Source organism: Microplitis mediator, chromosome 4, assembly GCF_029852145.1.
Source record: "Microplitis mediator isolate UGA2020A chromosome 4, iyMicMedi2.1, whole genome shotgun sequence".
Lineage (NCBI taxonomy): Eukaryota > Metazoa > Arthropoda > Insecta > Hymenoptera > Braconidae > Microplitis > Microplitis mediator.
The window spans coordinates 4,698,232-4,724,579 of NC_079972.1; the positions used below are offsets into that span (position 1 = coordinate 4,698,232).

Genomic DNA, 26,348 nt, shown 5'->3' on the forward strand with positions numbered 1-26,348 from the left:
AAAAACAAAAAAAAACTCTTCGTACACGGAAAAAAAATTCACGGATTTTTTACGATTTAACTATCGTAATTTTCATTATATAGTATTGTAACGCTGGACTATAAGTTTTCAATAATAATTTTTACAATAGACTATCGTAATTTTTATTTTATAATTTATACTACTACCAGAAAGAAAAAATCAGATACTATAGAGTAAATTATACAAGTTGTGTTAACATAAATTCTAATACAACTATCGTAAAATGAATGAGTCGGTAATGTAGAATTTCTTTAAATATAAAATAATAATTAGAAGTCAATGGAGTAAAATATATTTTCTTAAAAAAGTAGAACTTATAATTAATAAAAAAGAAAAATTTATCATTTGGAATTTTTTTTTTTTTTTTAACAGTTAAATTGAGAAGGAAAATACAATCTCGAAATAAAAATAAAACATGTTGAAGTAGTAATAATAAAACATTTATTTAATATTTTTTCAAACATATTTTTTTGGTATATATAAAATTTATGAATAAATAACTCATTTATTTGTATTCAAAATACGCACATGTAGAAAATTAAAAAAACCATAGGTGCAATTTTTTCGAATACTTTTTTTCTATAATTTATCATTTTTAAAAAAATCCAAAAATTATTAGGCGTCTGCTAACTTCAGTATCATAAAGAAATGTTGAATGTCCATAATTTGAGGTTATTGAAATGTTTTACCTCTCGCAAAGCCGGGTAAAATTATTCATTGTCGACAAATGAAGATTATCCTGTAACAAAATTAGGAGAATTGAATTTATTAGAAAAAATAAATTTTCATTCATTTAGAATCATTTATCCTATGACCACAAAATACTACTAAATTGTTTATAAAAATAAACTTCTTGTCCAGATAAATGATTTTAAAACGAACGATATACATGATACTGAAGTTAGCAGATATCTAATAATTTTTGGATTTTTTTTTAGACGATAAATAATTAAAAAAAAAAATATTTAAAAAAATTGCACCCATAGTTTTTTAAATTTTCTACATGTGTATTTTTTTAGTTTTTTTTTTTTTGTAATTTCTTTGGTGAAAAAAAAAATCCGAAAATTACTAATTATCTGCCAACTTCAGGATCATACGATATACCCACAGAATATTAAGTTTAATAAAAATTGAATAATAATAATTATACTTACACCACCAAATTATTATATTCCACAATCTATGTAGGTTTGTAATGACGAAAGTACAGTTTTTATTTTAAATTTCTTATTTACAATTGTCCGAAAAACGTCATGAATAATAACCTCTATTTCTGCACTACACTGTGGATAAAGATGAACTGATTTATAAATATATATAGTTGAACCACAAATAATACAGACAAAGTAGATGTCATCATTTGTATTTATATATATATATACACTCATACAAGCATCACATCATGGTTTGTGACAACACTTGTCTTTCATACGTAAACGCTTCAGATGGCATATACTATACCATTTCAGAAAATTTACAATCCAACTATCGTAATTTTTGTAGCTTGTATTGTAAAAACATAGAGGCAGCACTGTAAATTAAAAGGAAGAATAAAAGAATAAATAGTATAATTAAATCTTATTTTTTATTCTTTTACTATTTACGATAGTAACATTGTAATATTTCTTATTGAATTGATTACAATAAACTCTTAATGAAATTACGATAGTGAATAGTAAAAAATCTTTTAAAAACTGTAAATTTTCGTATCATATATTTGAATGTTACAGATAATAAAAGTATAGTCCAGGATTACGATAGTAATATTGGAATTTTTCGTCGAATTTTTTTTCCGTGTAGTTACCTGTTGATTTATGTGAAGAATTAATGTTCAAATTTTCAAAGGGATCGGTTCAGTACATTTTGAGTTATGATGTTCACGGACTTTAAAAATAATGTTTTCGGGAAAATCCACTTAAAGTTTTTTATTCGTGAAAACTTGAAATAAACTATCAATCAAAGAATATGAATTTTTATACTTATATTGAGTCATCAGTTTACATCCTTTGAAAGACACACAGCCGGAGAAAGGGATTCGGAAGAACGAAGAAAATTGCAGCTGATTTCTACTTGGGGTATGTAGGGGCAGGTCGGGTAGGTATAAGAATCAGATATACCGGCCGGTCATTTGATACGCTGTAACTCCGTTAGTTTTACTCGGATTGATTTAAAATTTGTACACAATATTCTTGACATATTGTTCATTCAGAAAAAAAATAAAAAAAAAAAATTTTTTTTTAATTATTTAAAAACCCTACCCCCCCCCCCCCCTTAACTCAACACATCTATACATGTGCTTGAAAATCATTTAACTCTCTCAAATGTTAATTTTCATTGTAATTTTGTATTCCATCACTTATTATCTCAACTAATACATATTGTATCTAATTCAAAATTAAAAATATCGTCAGACATCAATATTGAAGTAACTTAGGAAGATTTACCTGGTGCTTCAAACTATCAAAATCAGTCACCAACTCATAATCCACAAAAATCATCACAAGTTATTATTAGAGGAACAAATTAACGAGCTTATTAAAGAAAAAGCTTCATTAAAAACTCAGGTAATATTAAAAGATAAATATTTATTCAATTACATTATTTATTAAACTATAATTATAAAATACGTGATTAAATTTAATTAAAATGAATGAGTTCTATGAGAATGCTGTAGTTTAGTATAGCTTTATACATATATCTGTAAGAATCTATCGGATTCTTTAAGCAGGGCGAATGTACTTATTTTTAGATGAGTAAAAAAGAAAAACTAACCGAAAAACTCTAATTTTAGATTGCTCACTAGGGTGGGTTGAAAAAAAACTTTTTTTTCGTTTTTTTTAGCATGGGGGTAAAATTTGTACCTTATAGAAAAAAAAAATTTTTTACTCAACATTTTGAGGTGGCCCACTCGTTTTTAAAATAAATAATCGATCAAACGGGGTAGTCCTAACGAAAAAAATTACATGGTGTTCTAGAATCTGTAGGGTGTCCCCTTGAAAGCTAATTGAAAGTCAGAAGTAGAAAAAATTTTTTTCCTATTATTTTTATAATTTAAGTAAAAAATCCAAAAAATGAAAAGCATTTTCTTTTGAATTAAAATGGAAGTGAAGTAAAAAAAAATAACATTCGACAATTATTAGATGTTTTCCACGATTTTGGACAAAAAAAAATTTTTTTCGTTGGAACTACCCCGTTTAATCAATTATTTATTTTAAAAACGAGTGGGCCACCTCAAAATGTTGAGTAAAAAAAATTTTTTTTTCTTGAAAAAATTTTTTTTTTTATAAGGTACAAATTCTACCCCCATGCTAAGAAAAACAAAAAAAAAGTTTTTTTTCAACCCACCCTATTGCTCACATGACTGAAAAATCAGCAGAACTTGATAAAAACTCGAAAAAGTTTTTAAATCCAGATCAGCTATTATTTTTAAAAGGCAATGCTTCTACGAACTCCAAACCCTGGTTTGAAGAAACAATCAAAAAAGGTCTGCGGATTCGATTATTAATGGGTACTAAACCATACCAAAATTTAAGGGACACTAAAGGGTTTCCGTTACCTGCTTTTTCTACCTTGTATAATCGATTGTCTGGTTTTAATTTTGCTTCTGGAACTTTCAATAGTATTATTGAATGGCTAGGGGTTAAAATTCAAGAAGAACAAAATCCAACTGCTCATTATAGCGTATTAGCTTTAGATGAAATGCCAATCCACCCAGCTGTTGAATGTGATCGTGCCCTAGGAAATTTTATTGGATTAATGACGCCAGAATTAGCGAGAGATTCAATTGAGGCTGACTCAATGGCTTCTCACGCGATAGGTTTTTTCGCTCGTGAGTTGACTAGTCATTGGAAACAATTAGTTGGTTATGCTTTGACTGGAAAATCTGTAACCTCTGCACTTCTCTGGAATTATGTTCAGGAAATAGTAAAAATGCTGTATCACCATGGAATTGTTGTTAAATGCATTTCTACGGATGAAGGATCTACCAACGTTGGTATGTGGACACTTAATAGCATAGCATCCAGCATAGCATCCATTTTATTTCAGCTCTCAGTCAACACCCATCAAACTCTGAGGAACGTCTTCATTGGACGTTCCGCATGTTCTGAAACGAATTTGGTCTCAAATATTAAAAACTAAATTCATTCTAAACTCGGGTGTGGTTGAAGCGAACAACCTACCATCATCTGAAGTTGATATCACCCATGTTCGCCGACTTATGGAATTACAATCAGCTAGTGGGCCTGTGCTAGTAAAAGGTCTTACTGCTGCAATTTTTTATCCATCACAATTCGATAAAATGCATGTTGGACTGGCTAAAAAATTTTTTAGTTATGATATCGGGCACGCATTGATTCTTTCAGCTCAAACTGGTCTTCTTCCGCAAGAAGCTATGACAACTGGTTGGTTTATTTTATTGTGTAGCCAGTGTTATGATTACATGTTTTGTCGGCATAAAAATCACTCTCTTAGAGTTGATGAATTGCCTTTGGAACGAGTGGAGTTCCTACAAAGTTTTATTGAGATTATTAGAGAACTACAATTTACTTCTGATAATGAATGGAAACCTATTCAACAAGGTATAATTCTTGCTACATTCACTTCATTAAATTTACGTGAAGAGCTAGTTTTATCAGGAAAGTTACAGTATCTTCTAACAGGGCGCCTAACTTCTAGTCCTGTTGAAAATTTATTTTCTCAGGTTCGAGCTGGTGGTGATATTCATTCGAAACCTCGTCAGTTGCGATATCGAAGCATCAATAATCTCCCCGGTACCTTTGCCAAATGCAAGCTCGGCTTGGACAGACGCAATAAATCGTGGCAATTTGAAACACTCGACTGAGATTATATATCAACACTTGAAAACTGCCGAACAAGTTTTTACTGCTTTACGGAAAATCTCTTTTACATTTGCAGTCTGCTCATCAGGTTTTCATCAAGAGTGTTCAAGAAGCTGTGGATGATTTTTTGATCTTCCCAACATGTCATGATATTCGAGATAAAGTGCTTGGGAAATTTATTTCATTGCGGCTACACGTACTTGCAAAGGATATACCGGTGCAGCCGGACAATCAAAATCTCGTTGTCTTCAGCTCACGAAGTGCATATATGCATATATGCGTACTTCTACGAAAACGGTCCGTAAATAAATTAATTTTTCTTATTTAATCATTTATTTTCTTTCTCAATAAAATTGTAAACTATAACTTTAAAAAGTAATATGTTGAATCGAAATATTGTATTATTAAATAAAATTGATGAAAAATTCAGAATTTAAATTTATCTAAATGAATTTTTATCCTAATTGCTTACTTACCATTAGATGAACACTGTTTTAATTGTTATTACTAATGATATTTATCAAAATCATACTTATCAAGAATTTATAGATGTAGTAATAAAGTAAAAATAATGGTAAAACTACAAAGTAATAAGGATTAAATTAAAAAAAAAAAACTATATATCAATCGTGGGGTTCGAACCCAGTTGAGTCAATCAGTAAGCATGCAAAAAACGCAGATGCTATACAGACTACTAGAGTGAATATACTCGAAGTAAATTATAAATCGCATTTATAAAAACAGGTTTAATCGGAAAAATAATTAAATAAGATTAATTAATGTGAATAAGGTTTTCCACTTATAAGATACAACTTATTAATATTATTGGGTAATGAAAAAAAAATTTTTAAATGCTCATTCGTTATTTTAAATAGTTTTAATTATTACGGGAGTTAGCATGGAAAAACCATAGAGTCGGGTTAGTGCGCCAGACCCACTTGTGGCGGCGTGACGTCTTGACGCATTTCCGATCATGCATTGCAGGATTGGAATACCTTTTTATATATTATCTTACGTAGGACTAGCTTCGGGACTCTATCCTGTTACGTCTAACATGCCATACAGTCTCTTATTTTGAGTCAAGACACTTAAGTCCTTTACTCGGGCGACGGAGACCTCGTCGTTACGGTAATGAGTATGAAATAGTAGGATATCGGGAATTATTTTAGAAAAATAATAATAAAAGAACTAGAACTTAAAATTGGTTATGTTATTTTTATTCAGCTTCAGTTGTACAATTAAATTGCTGTTATTGGTTGGAAGGCCGTTTGTTATTATAAATCGTTTGATAAACCAGGTAGAGATTTCGCGTTCAATTTCTATTCGATCTGTACCCCTGGGTTAGCTTCGTAATTTAATAGTATTGGAGAACTGAGAACCTCGCAGAATAATTTCTTAACCCGACGCACAGTATTTAAAAGAGGTATCGTGACGAAGTTTAAGCTCGACGAAAATTAATAAGACTGGACAACTGGACCGAAAATCGCGAGTTTATATAGACTAACTAATGAGGGGAAATGACATGAGTTATTGATCGTGTCCTTGCTCTTGTACAAGAATAAGATGCGAACCGTGCCAGCTTCTAATTCTTATGAGCTCCTGATGGCTTCTAACGAATTTCTCCTCCTGCGGTTTTTATTCTGCACGTGCGGTAGCCAAGGTTAAAGATCGAGGAGAGAAAAAAAAAGAAAAACATATAATTAATATTTAAATTATATCTTCTAATTTTTCAGTTTTTAGTTTATTCCCTTCATAATAAATTTTTTTAATATGGATGTAAGTTATTTAGGGCTCATTATTTCTTTTAAAGGTACATAAAGGTTGAATTCCGTGAAGTGATATCGCTCTTAACTACGGATCACGAGTGGAAGCAAATAAGAAAAGAATTTAATAGAAAAATCATTGATATTTGAATTATACCTTTTAATTATTAGGTAGCTCATTTTATATAATATGTTTCTATTACGGGGGGCAAGTTATCTGAAAAGTTCAATATTCCCTTGGAAGATTGATAATTATGCAATTATAGTGTAAGAAGGTTCTGGAAGCGATCACCTTTGTTAGTCAAATATAGTCTTGCCCTTGATGATATACGTCATCTCAGCTTAACCTCCAAGTTGGCGATTGGAGGGGGTGCTATCTAAGGGGTACCGCTCAGCACCAGGATGGTAGCGGGATTGCTCGGGCCTCTACAAGAGTGCAATAAGTGGGGATTCCGAGGGATAATGTCGCGCTTATTGGATTAGGAAAAGAGTTCTAAGCGTTGGGGGGACCACCGGTCGTGGTCGGGAGCCAATAGAATAAAAGAGTCGTTTGGTAATTAAAAACGAAGCACTTGGTGGGTCAAGCAACAGTTTTGTCCGCGGCACGCGTCATCCGGCTTGACCTCCAAGTTATTAGATGGAAGGGTGACATCTTGAGGGGCATCGCCCGGTACCAGGAGTAGTAGAGGAGCCGTTCGGTAATTAAATCGAGAGCTCTTGGTGGACGGCGAGCATGATGTCAAGTCCAAGATTTTTATAGCTCATAAATCACGCAGCTGCGGGTCCCGAATGGGAATAGAGAAATAAGGAAACTAGAGGACTAACTCTGATGTGTTTTAGTCTTACCCGTGAAATTGGGGTTCCTCTCTTGCCCCTCTCCCGTCGTGAAGAACGAGAGCAAGTGTACCTAGTGTATACATGGATTTAAATATGATATTGCTCTGTACGCATCAATACACAGATACATATATGTGTGCCTACTGTGTTAACTATTGTTTTTTATGTTCTTTTTTTTGTTGTGTGATAGGTTATAATTTAGCTGACCATGACAAATATATATGAAATTTTCTATATACATATATATATATATATATACGGATGTTCTGTATTTAGTTTTATATTTTAGTATACGAATTTCAGTATATATATATATACCTTCATTCTAAAGGTTTTAGTATATTTATTAGGTTCTATTATATTTTATAAATAGTTTTTTTTTTTATCTTTTTACTTTTTTGTGTTCTCTACACTGGGCGTAACAATCCCCACTGCACCCTTACGGACATGCGTTGACGTGATAATTAGTCATGTGACCACGGCACTATGACTCGTGTAGTTTCAGACGGCTACGAGACAGGGAAAATTGGAAACCGCAAGGCTGAGGACGAAGGTGACAATTCAAATACTCATAATATAAACTTTTAAACCAAGGGTATTTTTGAAACTTACTTGACGAGTGATGATGCGGTGGCAAAATTCTTTGAAAAATCTACCTGAGGACAAATACAAAAGTTAAATTTCTATGAAATAATAAATTTACTGCATAAACATCACAGTAAGAGTTGATGACTAAACAAATCAAAACACCCCCAAACACAAGATTTTTTCAAATATCTCATAAGCAAAAAAAGTTTACTGAAAAACTTTCAAACAAAGTTTGCAGAGGAAGTTACACTTAAAATATTATGCAAAATTTATTAATTTTAATTACAAAATGTAACAATAGATTTCTAAAATTTAGAAGCAATTCAATACAACTTCGAAATTTACAAGACATTTCTAATGATGTTTTTGTTATTTCTTTCAGACGATGTTGTCAATGCACCTGAGCCTCTAACGTCTGAAAGTGAGTTGATATTGAATTAATTATATCGTAGTAACTGGTAACTTATTAATTAATATCACTTATACACTACAATAATAACACACTTGAATTAGGAATAGTAACACCACAACTAACAGCAGTAAAAGAAAGGCAATAACAAAGGCAATCAAAGATGTAGTATATTGAATACAGATGTGTGCTGTTATGCTGTCAATATATGACTGACTGACTCTAGTCATGTTTCTATGAAACAAGAGAAGAAGGCATTTGTTTTCTAGCTATTCAAATATTTCAAAGATCAGTTTCACATTCGTTACACTACCCCCTTTTCAATAAATTATCGTCCCGATAAAAATTGTGTTGGAAGAATCGAACTTAATTCAAATTAAAACCATTTACAATTTTGGTTTGATTCCGCTATGGTCCCAACACATCCTATCTATCACCCGACAGGAAAAAAAACACCATAACCCAAAAACGACCCTGTAGGCTAACACAAAGATAATAAAAATAATAAGAAGATAGTCTATAGTTTAATTGAGCTAAGAATTGACAATAAAAAAAAAATATTCTGCTAAGAAGTTAATCGATACGCATGTGTATTTTCCTATTCAACGAATCAGGTACAGAATGGGAACAGGAACTCCTTCCTCTCCTCCTTGAAGGACTAGGAATGGACTCCTCTCCTTCCCCAATGAAATTGAAAATATTATCTGCACATAATAAAGAAACAAAACGAATGTCTCCAACATTTTATTAAATTTTTTTACTTAAACATATTTCATCATGTCATCTTATTATTTGTCAGTTGTTAATTTATAAATTTTCATCATCGTGATCAATTCAATAATTTTCGATCTTAATTGCTCAATGTTCTATCGTTCAATCCATTCAGACCATATTTCGATATGTTATCTATGGCTAATATATCAATGATTCTGACTAACACACGTTGCAACGAATTTCATTTTTCTCCCTAAAAGCTCCTCGGAAACTCTCCAGGGCATCCACCTATCTCCCAGAAGTCGTGCACTACTTAAGGAGGATGTCGACTATGTCAACTCAGGATGGATCCCTAAGCTCCAGTCAGGTTGCTCTTAGCCATTGGTAAGTCTTCAGAATCAAACTGTTGATCCTTGTTGAGCTCACTTAGATCAAAAAAAAATATCCAGTCTCCGATCAATGATTAAGGAATCCCGGAAATCCCCTGTAACGATTAATCGTTCAGGGCCCACAGCCAGACTTCCCTTTAGCTAATATACTCAAATCCAGAACATTTCCAGTCCTTGTAGAATCCTGAGAATCTCTCGAACAACGTGACCACTGAAATCGTTCACACAGAAAAAACAGATATCTTGAGTCAAGAAAATATTTTTGAAGACAAACGTTTTCGGGAACCAAGTCAAGATTTTCTTGAGCCAAGAGAATTCGTCTTGGTTGGAGAAGATTTCTACTTTATCTGAGAAAATTTAGGTCTCCAAAAAAATTTTCTTGAATCAAGAATATTTACCTTCAGTCGAGAATTTTTTTTTTTGTGTGCAGAGCCCTCAGTCAGATTTCTTTCAGAATCTCGGGAACTCTTCAGCAACGTCTACAGTGTGGTTAATCAGGGTCCACTGCCAGACTTCTCCTTAGGACTATACCAGTCTTTAGTAAGTCGTTCAGACATCTTCAATTCTATCAGTTCACAAGATATCCTAGCCTTACTAATTGACTGCGGAATCCCGGGAACCCTTTACAACGTTTACACTGAGATCGTTCAGGGCCCCAGAGGGACTTCGCTTTTATTTCCTCTTATTGATCACAATACAGTGCAAGACGATTTACATGCATGATTTTATATTTTCATTTGGTATTTTTCTAATTTTATAAACTACTCTATTTAATTTATTTTAAATTTTATAAGGACCCTCCCAATCACATTGAGTAAAAAAATTATTAATTATTTTCGTTAATTTGACTTTTCTTTTTTTAAATTTAATTTATGAAAGTAATCTCAGCAGTTTTACAAAATTCCCTTATTTATCTGTCTAAATCTATATTTAGTCACTCAATAAAATGACTAAGACATTAAATAGCTCAGATAAAAGAATAAATAAATATATTTCCAAAATTGACTATTAAAATCAAATCTTTTATCTATCGTTCTACAATACAAAATAGTTAAATATGCCCGGTTTATTAATCACGTCAAATCGATTACTGTTTAAATAATTAATAACTAATTAATTATATGATGATAGGATAAGAGGATCTGGTGTGTGTGAATTAGTCGGGTTCAGAATGATTTTATTTAACACAGAATTTCGCAAATAACTACAATAAATAATTTATTTACACTATATACATTAACTGAGATTTATTTGCATGAGAATAGCAAAAATTAATTGTTATTTAGTATTCATTCTATTTAATTAACATTCACCTGCAACACGTGGCCAAGATGGCGTCAAGACGCGAATAATGCCGAAACACGCGGTGAGACTAATTAAATTGAAAAAGCACTGAGAACAAAGATGAGAGCAAAAATAATATAACTAATAATTACTTTGAATTATTATATGCAAAATTTGAATGATTATTTACTGAGAGCGCACTTGATGATTTATAAAAATTTGAGATTTTAAATTAGCACGATGTGTCTGCAATGGATAACTAATAGCAATATAATAGAGAGAGAGAGAGCGAAAGATGTGTAAGTGAGACAGAGCTTCCGTCTTCTTCATCCCCACTCAAGTAGTCTTGCGGTGAGAATGCGACTAGCGGAGCCGCCTATGTTGATCGACTGTACTGTCGATCAAGTATCCGCCATGAGAGCGCGGGAGATTTGAACGATTACAAAACAAAAGAGCGGTTAGATGTAACGATATTCTTTTTAATAATTCGTACTTTGTAGGTAGATTTTTTTAAAAATCTAACTATTGTATTTGTGCTCATGGTCGATTTTTCAAGGAATTTCGTCATAAACTATCATAATTAGTTGAGTAAAGTTCAAAAATACCATTCGTTAAAAAATTTATATATGTATGAATATATATATATATATATATATATTGAGACAATGTGAATTGTCTTTTATCACTCTTAGCCTTGCGGTTCCCGCTTTGATCCGTCTCGTTGCCGTCTGCCGCATGCCTGTTAGGAAGAGGTGGAGACAGTCAAGAGGCGAGCCCTATGCCCAAAAATTATCGGTCACCACTTCGATCCTGGATCAATTAGCGATAAGACGTATAATTTAGTTTTACTGTCATATACGAGCAATTTATTTGCGACCTTGTTAATACGGATAACTACTTTGTAAATCGAGAAATTAACTTGCGTTATAGTTGTATTACGGGCAATTCTCTTGCGATATACTTTACTGTCCAAGTTTACTGATTATTATAAAGAAAGTTAGTTCAATTAGATATTACTGTACGTTACCGGCGATATAATCACAATATAAAATTATACTGTGCCACGTATCTGTCTACATTACATCCAGCGCTTGCACTTTCTTGTAAGTAATTTTTATTATTATAATTGGCAATAAACAATCATTGCACTGTTAATCATTCACTGTATCTATCATCTGTTCATCCTATTTTACTGATAAGCTTATCGAATAGTCTGATAAAATAAATATTAATTAAGTTACAAATAGTAATTTGACCATCAATAAGAATATTCTATAATTTTATAAGCCGTGAGGTAAGTTGATAAGTTTTCTCATACGTTGCCGAGTTTGAATAAGTGCGGGTCTTTGCTTTGCAAGAACCCCAACCCACTGCTCTGTCCAAGTAAAATAAAATTTGTTAGAGGCCAGCCTAAGCCAGGGTTCAACCCGCGAATTCTGGTGGCTGCTGGTAAAAATCGCGAAGACGAAAAGCGATTTGTCTCAATATATATATATATATATATATATATATATATATATATACATATGTATATACATATATATATATATTTATGTGATATAACGGGCTTTTGAGGACACGATTGCGTCTACAGTTCTTATCCGATCTTAATGAAATTTTTCACACTTATTTAATGTGTAATTACCACAGTTAAGTTCGAAGATGGGCTGAATCGGTAGATTAGTTTAGAAGTTATGGCTGTTTAAAATTTTAACGATTTTTCGAAAAAATTAGTTTTCAATCACTTTTAAAGTCCATATAACTTTAAAACTAAAACTCATAGATAATTTCTGTAAAAAGTATTTTAAAGCTTGACTAATAAGCTTTAATTTATGACCTTAAACTTTATAGTTTGACCATTTCTTCCAATAATTTGATAGCCTTGAAAATTTTAATGGAGTCAAAAAATGTTGAAAATATGGTTCTCATTCCACATAATTTATACTTACTGATAATATTATTGGAGATTAAATTAGTTCGTTGAACCGTTTTCTCCAACTAACTGATCAAGATTTTATAAAACTATGAAACATACGAGTTTAATTTCTTTAATTGAACATTTTGTAAATGATTCTTAAAATCAATATCACGAGTTTTATCCTTTATTGTTCACAATTCTAAATTAACTTATGTAGAAAACCTATTACCCGCTTACTTTTCTTTGGAGTGATGTTAAATCACTCTGTATAAATTAGTAAATACATTGAAAGAAATTTTTTTTTTGTTTTTCGTAGTTTTTATCATCTGAATAAAATTTATATTCAAAGTATAGTGTTTTCAATTAATTATTATCAATTTTTTAAATCAACTCGTTGAGTGTATCCTTAGTCGCTCCCAAAAAGCTGGGATGTACCATTATTCGCTCATCACATTACCCTTTAGTCGCTTAAAGACAGTATCAATAGAATAATATAAATAGTCTTGCGCTTGCGGTAACTTTCAAGTGATGAAAGATTACGAGCAAAAATATTTTTAAACTGGTAAACTAAGCTAGACCTTTATCTGCCACCGTCCATCTTAAGGCTATAAGTAAATTATCTTATTTTCATGGGTTGCAAGGGCTTGAGCTGTCCTGCGATGACCTGCGCTTGCGCTAGCTTTCGCCCCCCCCTCTCTCTCTCTCTCTCTCTCTTTCTCTCTCACTCTCTCAATTATATTATTATTAAATAAAGAAAATACCATTTTTTTGACGCGTGAAAAAATTCGTGTACAAATAAAAATTATAATTTTATATAATTATATTATCAATTTAAAGTTTAACCAATTCTATTAAAATCCCGAGTAAAAACAGAATTCCGCCGCAACACCGCTGCACGGCTTTTTAAGCGCCGCACCACCGCTGCACTACAGCCGTGACAATTCCGATTATTTTATAAATGCCGCACCACCGCCGTGACAAGTAAAGAATTTATCTATTCGCTGCACTACCGCCGCACCACCGCCGTGACAACCCGAGTAAAAATGAAATTATTATTTTTACGGAAAAATTATAAATTTTTATCGACCGCCGCACCACCGCTGCACCAGTACCGCACTATACCGCTGCACCACCGCCGCACCATAGCTGTAATATTTTGTTGTAAATTATTTTTTATTAGTGATTTAAAAGTGATATATTCTTTTCAATCTCATATAGCACAATTAAACTTAGTAGTCACTGTCGGTAGCGTAGCCTAGTCGTTAAAGCGTCGGTCTTTCGTGCGTAAGGTCCCGGGTTCGAATCCTACTAAATCGTGTGCGTTTGGTTGATATTTATAGCGTTTTTTCCCTAAATTAAAAATTTCTACTCGGTTAGAAATTAATTTCATCACAAATCTGATTGATTTCCGCATCATCAAAGAAAAAAAAAAATTCATAAAATTGAATGTCTTTTTTTTAATTAAGTTGAAATTTCTATACATGGCTATGTATATATTGAAAATTTTAATATATGGTCATATATAATTTACTTTGACCGGACAATTAAATTTCTCTCACCATAAACCGGGTAAATTAATTAATTAATCATAAGATATATTGGCTTATAAATGCCATTTTTTTGTAAAATCGGGGTTATGCTTAGGCATTGGTGCAGCGGTGGAGCGGCGGTCGTGCAGCGGCGGTACGGCGGTGCTGGCAGAATACATTTTTAGCGTGCGGCGGAATAGTCCGCCAAACGACGGTGGTGCAACGGTGGTGCAGCGGTCGATAAAAATTTATAATTTTTTCGTAAAGATAATAATTTCATTTTTACTCGGGATTGAAGTAGTTGGGATATTTTATCAATTAGAAATTTTGTTAGGACTAATGAATAAATGTAAATTTTTTAAATTTAATATGTTATAAGGTATAACAAATCAACATTTTCAGAAATTTTGTTCTCTTTAATCGAAATAACTTCCAAGTTCAAACAGAAGATATTATCTCAATAATTTACTTCATAATTGTTAAGTACATGCATGCAAAATTTATATTTTCACTCATTTGAAAAATTTTTCCAGGCAATAGTGAGAACTACGATGCTCTGGAAAATGATGACGAATATGGCTGTATGGATGATTGTGTTGATAGTGATGTTGACAATGTTGATGATAGTGATAATACAGCGTGGTCCGTGATTAGTAAAGAATTATATGAAGAAGTTAAAGATAATTTAAATGATAATGGGATTGAAAAAAACGGTCATCACAATAAAGCTCTTGTGAAAAAAATATTACGAGACATAAAAAGAATTTATACTTTATGGTTAAGTATTTGTTATGATAAATTTAGGACATTCGACAAAAAACCAAAGGCTTAAGAGTTGACGCTGCAATAGAAGAACATATTAAATATCTTTCAGGAAGAATCATAGTGGTAGATGCTAACAAAAATGAGCATTTAGCTACAAAAGATAAAGCTAAAAATGATGAAACTTGTCCAACATGTGAGCGCGGAGATTTTCCGTCTAGAATTCATACATGCGTTAAATGTAAGAAGCCAGTACATATACTTATTCAGTGTTCACTTCCTGCAGGTGAAGAAGAAGGATATGATGAAAGACGAATATGTCGATTGTGTAATTTCAAGTCGAGCTATCATCCTGGTACTTATATTCCCATTAATGGAAACAATGAGGTTGATGATGATGAAAACGAAACATCCATTAACAGAATCAATATTGATGGAAATAATGATAGTAATGAAGAATATTATAATAACATAAGTGATGAATATCTTATCCAAAACCAAGGAAATATGAGTACAAAATCAAAGACAAACTGTGTTCGTTGTCAAAAAAATTTAGATAATGACGAATCACATGTAATTGACGACAGCAATGATACTTGTTTTGGATGTCGAGTTTGTTCTGAATGTAATAAAATTGACAAACAATTAACGAAACAAATGTTGGGCAAAAGAACTTATGAGAACTGGCGAAATGAAGGTGATCCTGTACCTGAAAAAAATTACGTTCATTCTATATCAGGAATAATTCAAAAAATATGACGGAAATGCTGCAATACAAATAAACTAATGGTTTACCGGTATTAAAATGTGGTGAATCTAGAAAATTGGAAGCTGTCAGAATAGGAAACCACAATTGAAGCTTGTACAATACTTGTCCGTTCGATAGCCTATTCCAAATTTTATTAGTTGCTGCTTGTGATTTCCCGATAATTAATGAAAAAGTAATTATGTTCAATGTTTTATTTTTTCAGAAAGATGTAGTACAGTAACTGAATAAATAAATTTTTAAACATATTTATTATCGGCCAGACATATATACTCTAGTAACACGTGTTTGAGCAAGATTCTGGAGTGTATCTTAAGCAAAACCTTTAGCTGTTATAGCAGCTATAGTCTTTTTCTACACATGTGTCTTTCGCAAGATTGTGTATCAAGAAACCTATGTCAAGATTTGTGTATTTCTTGCTCATGGTATCGTACGCAAGAATATTAAAGATATCTTGAACACCGTGCAATGAAAAAGTCCCTGACGCATTTCTTGCATCAGTATAACTTACAATAGGTAGTTATGCATGGCTTACTTAAGATTTGTTCAAGGCCCAAGATTAATTTTAAGCCTTGAGCAGATCTTTAGCAAGCCATGTGCAATTATTCTCAACTATAGTCTTCCTCCAGAATTGAGTTATAGTCTGGCACGAGTTTCTTGTGTAAAGCTGGCAATTTAAATCTGCTCACAAGTATCTGCAGCGAGACACACACGTAGAAAAAAAAACTAGCGCCTTTCGACCTTAAGAGCAGACTTGCTCAAGAATTGAAAAAAATTGTTATATGGGATATTATGTTGGTCAAAATCCATCCAAATAACATCATACATATCTTAGTAGCCGTAACATTAATAAATTAAATATTTAAGTGCCATTAAAATATATTCAGTTACTGTACCAATTGAATATCTATTACTGTTGTAATATTAATTAAATAAAGACATGCCAGGACTGGTTGGTGGTTGGGATGTTTGAAAAATACACATATTTAAAAATATAACAATATTTTTATTTGTCACAGCACAAAATATCACTGGGTTGCAAATTAAATAGTTTATTTAATTTATAAATACTGTTAAATGTCTGAGCTCATGAATACGTGAATGATTGAATACAAATTATTGAGTTGAGCTCGAGTAAATAAATGAATTATAAATAATCAAGTTGAGTTTAATTGAACACTAAGTTGATTGCAAAAATGTCATGATAATAAGTAACATGATGTCAGAGGTTACTGAGCGAAGTGAATTATTGAACACGTAATTACTATTTTTAATAGCACTGAATACATAAATAATTTTGTTATTGAGTTTTAATAGTAACGATCACTTAATTGAATTGAATTTAATGAGCTCATGATAAATTACACTGATTTTAATTTATTTGTTGAACATGTGGTAGCATGATAGCAGAGGCTACTGAGCGAAAAATAACTTTTAGTTTAATTAAGAAATTGAGCATAATATTAATCAAATAAATAATAAAACTGAGTCTTTTGGTTTGATGAACACTTGAATTAATTTATAAAGTAGAAATTAAGCACCTGTACGATTCTCCGTCGAAAATAACCTTCTCAGGAACAGGTTGTAGAACACTGGATTTCTTGATGTTGTTTTTTATTTATCTTTTGAGCTCTGGGCTCGCAATTATAAAAATAATTATATTTTTATATAGAGTTATGAACCCTTAATGTAGTTTATTGATTACTTTTAATTATTTACTCGAGATGAGCGCAATTTTAAGAGATTATACAAAAACACGTGGTGACACTTGAAATTGTATGAACGTAAGATAATGGCGACGGTCTTCTTGACACGAGGCAGGAAAAATCGAAGCGCATGCGTCGCACTGCGCTAGTCAAGTTTGAATTGATAGACACTAGGCCCCAGTAGGTACTGCCTCTATTCGCCGGAAGTTCAACTACATTCAAATTTGAATGTAGTTGTGATTACGCAACAATTACAAATTAAACAATTATAAAAAAAATGAATTGTATTTAATCGATACATGGCCCTAGAAGAAGAGAACAGTTTGTTTCAATTGGTCCTGGATGCTTTAAAAGAAAAATTAAATACTCGAACCTATAATAAAAGAGCAGAGATATTAATTAAACATTTTTCAGTATTAAAGTCAATTAATAATAATGACCTAATTTCGTGTGAAACTCAAGTGGGAAGCTTTGCAGCAAAGCTTTTTAAGTTTACTCCAAGCTTCGAGGAAACATTGACTTGCCTGAAAGTATGCACTCCTCGAAATTTAACCCAACCTGTCGTAGCAGTCAGAGATGACTCATTCGAAAACTTTGAAAATGTTTTCGAAGACTATATACTGAGGTCATACCGATGTAACGGAGTTGAATGCAACGAAAAAACAATTCAAAAAAATATAAAAATAGGTAATTAAATTGATTTTATATGGAAATTCACAAAATATTGAGAAAAAAGTAAAACATCGAATTTTTTCAGAAAACGTTACATTTTCAGGAAATTTGGTATTTTTTGAGCCATATCAGGCGAATGGAACGGACGTAAGCAGGCAGTTGAAACGAATTCCGAAGAAATTTACGCGTCCTACAGATTCGAGAATGATGAAGCTCGTAGGATCAATTCATGATTATCCTCCCACATTGAGCAAAAAAAGAACAACAAGAAAAGAAGAAAAAAAAAGAATAAAAACAAAAAGTACCAGAATAGAAAAAAAACCAAAGAATATGATAATAAAGAGGAAAACGATAAAGAAAATGTCAACTGGAAACCGGTCGGACATTATGTCGCGATTTGCAACAGGCAAGACAAAACGTGGGTCCTCTACGATGATAGAAAAGACAAGGCAATACCAGTAAGGCAGAATTTTGAAGGGCATATAGCGCTGCTGGTAAATGCCTTAGAAAAATAAAATGCCTTTATTATTTTCTTTTTATAATGACTCTTATTATAATTGTGCTTCCCGTGAAAAATGAATCGTACATGGCCATGCATGGCCGTATATGGCTCATGTATGCTCCATCTACGGCCATGTATGTTCCATGTATGGTCATATATGCTTCATATACAAGCCATATACGGCCATGTATGATTCATTTTTCACGGGAATGCACGCCTCGAACGCTCATCCTGTGAAATATGAATCATACGCGGCCATGTATGGCTCATATATGAACCATCCAAGGCCATATATGGCCATATAAACTTTTTTAATACAGTCATGCATGGCATTGAACCTTTGAAAAATACCGAAAAAAAATTCCTGCGCCTTTAACCTCAGATAACTTTTGTATGATACGTATATATCAATAAAGTTCATTCAAATTCCATATTGTTTTCTAGCTTTTATCTATTATTTAATGCTAAGTTCTTCAAATCGATTAGAAGACTGTTATTTTTATGAGCTTGACATAAAAATGAAAATAAATAGGAAACGTTGCAGAATCTGAAAAACTTCAGAGAAAATAATTTGCAGGGAATAAAATTGTCTACAAAAAAAGTCCTAGACATTTTGGAATAAGTCTGATAGTTTTGCTGAGGGTAAAAAGATCTGGAAATTTACCATAAATTTGACTTCCGGCTCCAATAACTTTCGAACAGTTGGATTTATCAGAAGATGATACGAGACTTTTTTCGTAGATCATTTACTTCCCTACAAAATTATGTCGGCCAATTTTTCCAACGACGCATCGTTAGATAGTTATAAACACCAAAAGACGCGAAAAAATTTTTTTCCATGTTGTTCTTATGGAAAATAGAAAAGTGCGATGCAGAACCTCCTAATGTTAATATTAAGAGCTCTAATTTTTACAGGCGTATTTTGATATCTAAATAAAACTTTTGAACCTGTTTTCGAGAAAAAAAAAATGATTTTTTTTTTAAATACCCTAATATTGAATATGTATTTCAACTATACAACGCATACATTTACCGTGTATGGAAATGTTACGTCTAACATGCAACACAGTCTCTTATTTTGAGTCAAGACACTTAAGTCTTTTACTCGGACGACGGAGACCTCGTCGTTACGGTAATGAGTATGAAATAGTAATCAGTATGAAGAATTGTTTTAAAATAATAAACAAAACTTGAGAACTTACAGTTGATTATATAAAGTTTATTCAGATTCTGTTGTACAATTAAGTTGTTGTTGGTTGGAAGAGCGTTCTATTATTGCAGACCGTATGAAAACCCAGGTAGAGATTCCACGTTTAAATTCTATTTGATTAGTACCTCTAGGTTGACTGCGTGGATTAATGATATTTGAATCGTTGAGGGGTTTACAGAATAACATTTTAAAACAGGCGAGCGAAGATGTTAAATCATGACAGAGGCTTAGACTCGACTGGACCGAACCGAGAACAACCGCTGGACTGAAAAACCACGAGTTTATATAGACTAAAGACGAGGGGAAATGTCATACGCTGTGACTGCCCCCCTGCTCTTGTAACAAAAGAAACTGCAAGTCTTATCAGCATCCAGTTTTCTTTTTGGGTCTCTGGTAGCTTCTGAGCACTTCTCCATTAGTGATTCGTTTCCTGCACGTGCAGTAGCCGAGGCTAAACAGAGATTAACTCAAGGAGAAGAAAACAGAAAAAGAAATATAATTGATATTTAATTCATCTCTTTTAATTATTCAAAATTCGAGTTGTCCTTTTCATATTTCTAATTTGGATAACAGTTACTTGAAGGAATTGACATCCCTCTGAAGGGTGAGAAATTGTATAATTTGGCGTAAGGAGGTTCTGGAAACGATCACCTTGGTTAATTAAATATAGATTTGTCCTTGATGACATAAGTTATCTTGGTTTAACTCCCAAGTTGATAGATGGAGGGGTGTCATCTAAAAGGCACCACTCGGTACCAAAGGTGGTAGAAGAGTTGTTGGACCCCTACAAGAGTACACGAATTAGTGGGTCCAGAGGAGTAATATCGTGCTTATTGGTTTGAAAAAAAAGAAAAGAGTTCTAAGTGGTAGGGCAACCACCGATCGTGGTCGGGAGACAATGAAAAAAAGAGAATCGTTGGTGATTAAAATGAGGACACTTGATTGGTCAAGTAATAGCCTTATCCGTACTGGTACTACGGCACGCGTCATTGAAACTTGACCCCCGGGTTACGGATGGAAGGGTGACGTCTTGAAGAGTACCGCTTATAACCAGAGGTAGTAGGGGAGTCGCTTGGTAAAATAAACAAGCGCGATGTCAGAACCGAAGGTTTGAGCTTATGAATCACGCGACTTCGGTGATAAAGAAATGAGAAATCAAAGAACTAATACTGATGTTTATTAATCTTACCCGTGGAATTGGGACTCTTGCCCCTTTCTCCTTCTGCAAAGAGAAGTGCCGACATGGAGCACGCTTGCACGTATCAATAGATGTATATAAATTTACTTATCTCTTATCAAGTTATTATTCAAAACTATTCTTATTTAATTTATTATTTTTTTAATAGAATTCACTTGTTGAATTATTATTACTATTATACACTAATGCAAAAAATTAAAGGAGCAGAAAAATTTTATAAATTTTTTAGTGATTTTTGGAAGGCTGTAACTTGGTGAAAAAAAATCGTATCGAAAATTTAAAAAAAGCATTTTATAGCTTGAAATCTCTAGTTTAGGTGTATTTTTTTCAAAATTTTTTAAAAGCTCCGATTATTGCGCAAACATGAGAAATACCGCGAGCCAAAAAATTTCTAAATTTTTTTTTTTTTTCCGAAGAGCCTACGGACCGCGGAAAAATTCTTTCAACTAAACGAATGCATACATCGTTTAGCAAATTTATTCAGCTTCAATTTGGTTTTTTTCTTAACCTCGTAGGACGATTTGTCGCAGAGATATCAGCCTTCAAACAGAAAATGATCCTTTTGGCTTTGATCTTCGATATTTCAGGTACCAATGATCGCACAGAAAGTTGAAGGGCGGCGTTGAAAACTTGAATAAATTCCCTACAAGACCCTGTCATCATTTTTTGAAAAAAAAAATTTTTTTTATTTTTAATATCCATTAGAAGAAAGTACAGAAAAATGACTTTTTTTGGTTTTTTAGTAAATCAACCGCTACTCTGCAAATATCGATAAAAAAAATAATGTTGCCAGGGACTTTTTTAGCTTAATGTACCCCCAAGACCCCTGTAAATTTTTAAATTGATCTATCGAACCGTTTTTTGGGAATCATCGATCAAAGTTTAGCTAAACAATTAAAGGAGCAAGTTTTGTTCCTTTAATTGTGTAATCATAATCAAAATGGAAAAATTTTTTTTTTTCGACTTTTCTCAAATTTTTGCGTTGGTAACTCAGCAAATGCAAGGAAATGACAAAAAAAATAGAAAATTTCCAAAAAATGTCAAAAAAAATCAAAGAAAAAAAAAAAATTGAAACTCGTTTTTTGTGTTCTAAATTTTTTTTTTGACATTTTTTGGAAATTTTCTATTTTTTTTGTCATTTCCTTGCATTTGCTGAGTTACCAACGCAAAAATTTGAGAAAAGTCGAAAAAAAAAATTTTTTTCATTTTGATTATGATTACACAATTAAAGGAACAAAACTTGCTCCTTTAATTGTTTAGCTAAACTTTGATCGATGATTCCCAAAAAACGGTTCGATAGATCAATTTAAAAATTTACAGGGGTCTTGGGGGTACATTAAGCTAAAAAAGTCCCTGGCAACATTATTTTTTTTATCGATATTTGCAGAGTAGCGGTTGATTTACTAAAAAACCAAAAAAAGTCATTTTTCTGTACTTTCTTCTAATGGATATTAAAAATAAAAAAAATTTTTTTTTTCAAAAAATGATGACAGGGTCTTGTAGGGAATTTATTCAAGTTTTCAACGCCGCCCTTCAACTTTCTGTGCGATCATTGGTACCTGAAATATCGAAGATCAAAGCCAAAAGGATCATTTTCTGTTTGAAGGCTGATATCTCTGCGACAAATCGTCCTACGAGGTTAAGAAAAAAACCAAATTGAAGCTGAATAAATTTGCTAAACGATGTATGCATTCGTTTAGTTGAAAGAATTTTTCCGCGGTCCGTAGGCTCTTCGGAAAAAAAAAAAAAATTTAGAAATTTTTTGGCTCGCGGTATTTCTCATGTTTGCGCAATAATCGGAGCTTTTAAAAAATTTTGAAAAAAATACACCTAAACTAGAGATTTCAAGCTATAAAATGCTTTTTTTAAATTTTCGATACGATTTTTTTTCACCAAGTTACAGCCTTCCAAAAATCACTAAAAAATTTATAAAATTTTTCTGCTCCTTTAATTTTTTGCATTAGTGTATTATTAATAATAATGACCCTCCAGTGATAAATGTAATTTGTGGTATAATAACCATTTAAAGGCCCCTTTCTCTAGGGTTTTTGATAATCTCAATTATTAAAATTGTTATTACCTTGCCAATAGTAACAATTTCCCAATAACAACCGTTTAAATTACATCTAGCATGCGCATCTATATGGATATATATGCATGTTAAATTAACTATTATGTTATATCTTTATGATATTATTTTTCAAATAGTCATGAAAACATGTGTATGTGTGTTTTTATGTGCATGTGCATAGGCGCTCGAGCACTGGTTTCTTATTGGTTTATATATATGTATACATACATATACGTGTTATATAGTTTCCTATCGAGAGGTTTAGTATATTAGCAATATTTAGTTATCAGAACCTTAGCTTAGTTACGACTACGGTTTAGTGTTTTGTTAAACGTGATGAATGTATTCATGGGGAACAGGCCCTTTTTGTGAGGCGTGTTCAAAGTTACCTCATCAGGTGATACAAGTTATAATTGCAATTTTGATTTATTACCGTAATAATGATAATACCCGTATCGTTACTCTCAATAAATAAAAACTACATCTGAATATAGAAGAACGCACACAGTTCTTACCGCTCCAGATCTCACCGTTACGCGTATTGTCCCCCTCCTTCCGGGAGTGGGCTGCTGTGGTGACAATACCACTGCTTATGTACCGCAATCGATTCTTATATCGAAGTCCGATGAAATTTGATATTTGGATTTCTGTGTTCTCCACTCTGGTCATAACATGATAAGCCTCAATACGCATATACATATATGTATGCAAACTGTTTCAATTATTGTTTTTAAGTTCTTTTGTTGTACAAATTTGCTAACCAATAAAAATATATATTTGTATCTTTTATATACATATACATAGATTCATCCGAGGGATCTCAGTAATTTTATTAGTTATTTCTACGTTCTTTTATATTTATAAATAATTTCGTCTTTATCTCATTATTATTATTATTATTATTATTATTATTATTATTATTTCTTTTTAGGTTAAATGCTCAGGGGGTTATCCCCGGTAGTCCGACTCTACCGAGGGCCTCACCTGAGCGCCAAATCGTTACTGCTGCGATGCTTCATCAACAAGATGATTTGCATGCGCAACAGGCCAAGTTTCGTTGCCTAAGTAGACGGAGGGATCCAAGAATTACAGCCTTTTGCATCCTCGATGCCAGAAGCTCAACTTGCGCTGAACAAGTTGGTATTCTAGCCAATGCAGATACAAAAGACTGTTTCATCCCTCCAAGGACGCCAACAATGAGGACGACAAGTTTGACACGGTAGCCGGGGTAAAGTTTGCCAATTTCAAACAGGAGATCCTGATATATCTCGTGTTTGTGCTCTTCTTTAACCGTTATGTTATACTCAGCAGGTGCTGAGAACTCGATGACATAAATGTCACGAGTGGTTTTATCGAAGAGCACAATATCAGGTTTGTTGTGATCTATTTTCCGAGTTGTTGCGAATGGCACGTTCCAATAAATACGGCAATGGTCATTCTCAACAACTTGCGGAATATCTCCTGGCAGATAAGGCAGCACTGGTGTTTTATCGATACCGTGCGTATGTCTTAGGTGGTAATAAAGTACTCGCAGAGCAGCATTGTGACGCTGAATGTATGCACCTCTTGCCAGCACAGGACATGCTGACAAGAGATGCATAAGCGTCTCAGGATGTTGCTTACACACCCTACACGATGATAGCGTAGCATCCCAGTCGACTGTAAATTCACTGGAGTTTCTTGAGTGTGTAATTCCGTTGAATTACTTGCCCACTCAGCAAGCGGGAAACATTCTGCGGCACACCTTTTTTTTGTGTCGAGAGCAACTTGAATTGCCTCAGCGAGTTCATCTGCGCCTCCATGGATGTTGTCAACATAGCGTGTCTTTGTTAGCGGGTAGCCATGTTGCGCATCGTGTCGATGTGAGTCATTTGCAAAGTCATTTGCAACACCGGTTTGTAAATTTTGTTACCACGGGCAGCACTCTAGCAGTGCTCAGCAATGCCCACGGCACTTAGCGATTTTCACTTCACGATCAATTACACCACACACTTTTTCTCACAATTTTTTTTTTTTACGATTTTAAATTTTAATAATTTTTAAGTGTTAAAGCCACACCAGATCCGGCTCGAAGGACCAAAATGTAAAGTGAGCGAATGCGCAAAAAGGATCTGGTTTAGGTGTGATGGAATTTTAACAATTAGAAATTACACAGATTTTATCAATAAATAATTAGGTTATTTATTTACACTTTATACAGTTAAACATGGTGAGAATCAACATTAGATAGCGAATGCGACAAGTAAAGCGGTTAAAAATGCGTGGTGGTTAGTAAGACTGCACGATGTAGATTGGAAATTGAAACAGCGTCTTCCTCCTTCGTTGCTGCTCGGTGGTGACGTAGCAGCATGGCTGCAGTAACGAATTTTCCCATTGGCTTAAAAGCGCGCCAACAGGAAATAGTTAGCCGCGAATTTCTCTGATTGGTCGGCTGGTAACAGGTTCTCATGCCACCGTGACACGGTCATGAGCAAGAAATTGTATGTATCGGGCCCAAATAGCGAGTGACCCAGCACTATTCTGACATTCAAGTCAGTAGCGAGTTCGGCTACTCCCGATCGTAGCGGAAATGCACGAAGCTTTTCAAATTGCCTAAGCTTGTGACTGAACAACGAATTTTATTCTAGAATTGCAAAGTGTATTATAATTTTACCATCAGTTTTTATGTATCATTATACATGAATTGTAATTTCACAAAGCAGTACGTTGATTTTAAATAAAAAGCGATAAAAGTTTACAAAATATTTTAATAATTCAATTTGCTATAATTCTTAGTCAAATAATAAAAAAATATTTCAAATAAAATTACACAGAAATCACTGAAATTTTACAACTCTAAATTTTTTTTATCACAAATTTAATTGAAGAATTACAGAGCGTATTGTAATTTTACCCAAAAATTTTTAATTATTATAGAGGAGTCGTAGTTTTACAAAACAGCATGTTGTCTTAAGAGAAAACGCGTTCAAAGCTTACAATTGATGTATGCACTGATTGAAAATTTATATTGACTCAAGAAATATTTTCTTTAGCCAATAATTTATTTCTGTAGAAAGCCAATTATCTTGCTTCAAGAAATTTTTGTCTTGTGTTACATTCTGGCTTATCTATCAATCAGACAGAATATTTTTAATTTTACCAAGTTGACGTCGTTAGGGTGTCGCTAGA

General features: G+C 32.8%; 1 protein-coding gene and 2 long non-coding RNA genes across 4 annotated transcripts in view; 1 reads left to right on the forward strand and 2 right to left on the reverse strand.

Annotated features, from left to right (window-relative positions):
- The window catches only part of LOC130667141 (cysteine-rich motor neuron 1 protein-like), a 386,893-nt gene that overhangs the window by 72,942 nt on the left and 287,603 nt on the right, over nucleotides 1-26,348 (forward strand). The window contains exon 4 of one of the 2 annotated variants that reach the window (XM_057468631.1): nucleotides 8,433-8,471. The exons of the other annotated variant lie outside the window; for it this stretch is intronic. Within the exon in view, the coding sequence (XP_057324614.1) occupies nucleotides 8,433-8,471 (39 nt within the window). The remainder of the gene's footprint in view (nucleotides 1-8,432; nucleotides 8,472-26,348) is intronic. 2 annotated transcript variants of the gene reach the window in all.
- The window catches only part of LOC130667148 (uncharacterized), a 72,594-nt gene that overhangs the window by 40,681 nt on the left and 5,565 nt on the right, over nucleotides 1-26,348 (reverse strand). The gene's annotated exons all lie outside the window — the stretch shown is intronic.
- On the reverse strand, nucleotides 440-1,813 carry LOC130667146 (uncharacterized). The gene is made up of 2 exons (XR_008989808.1): nucleotides 1,176-1,813; nucleotides 440-760 (listed from the first exon to the last, which is right to left on the reverse strand). It is a non-coding gene; the product is annotated as an uncharacterized LOC130667146 (long non-coding RNA).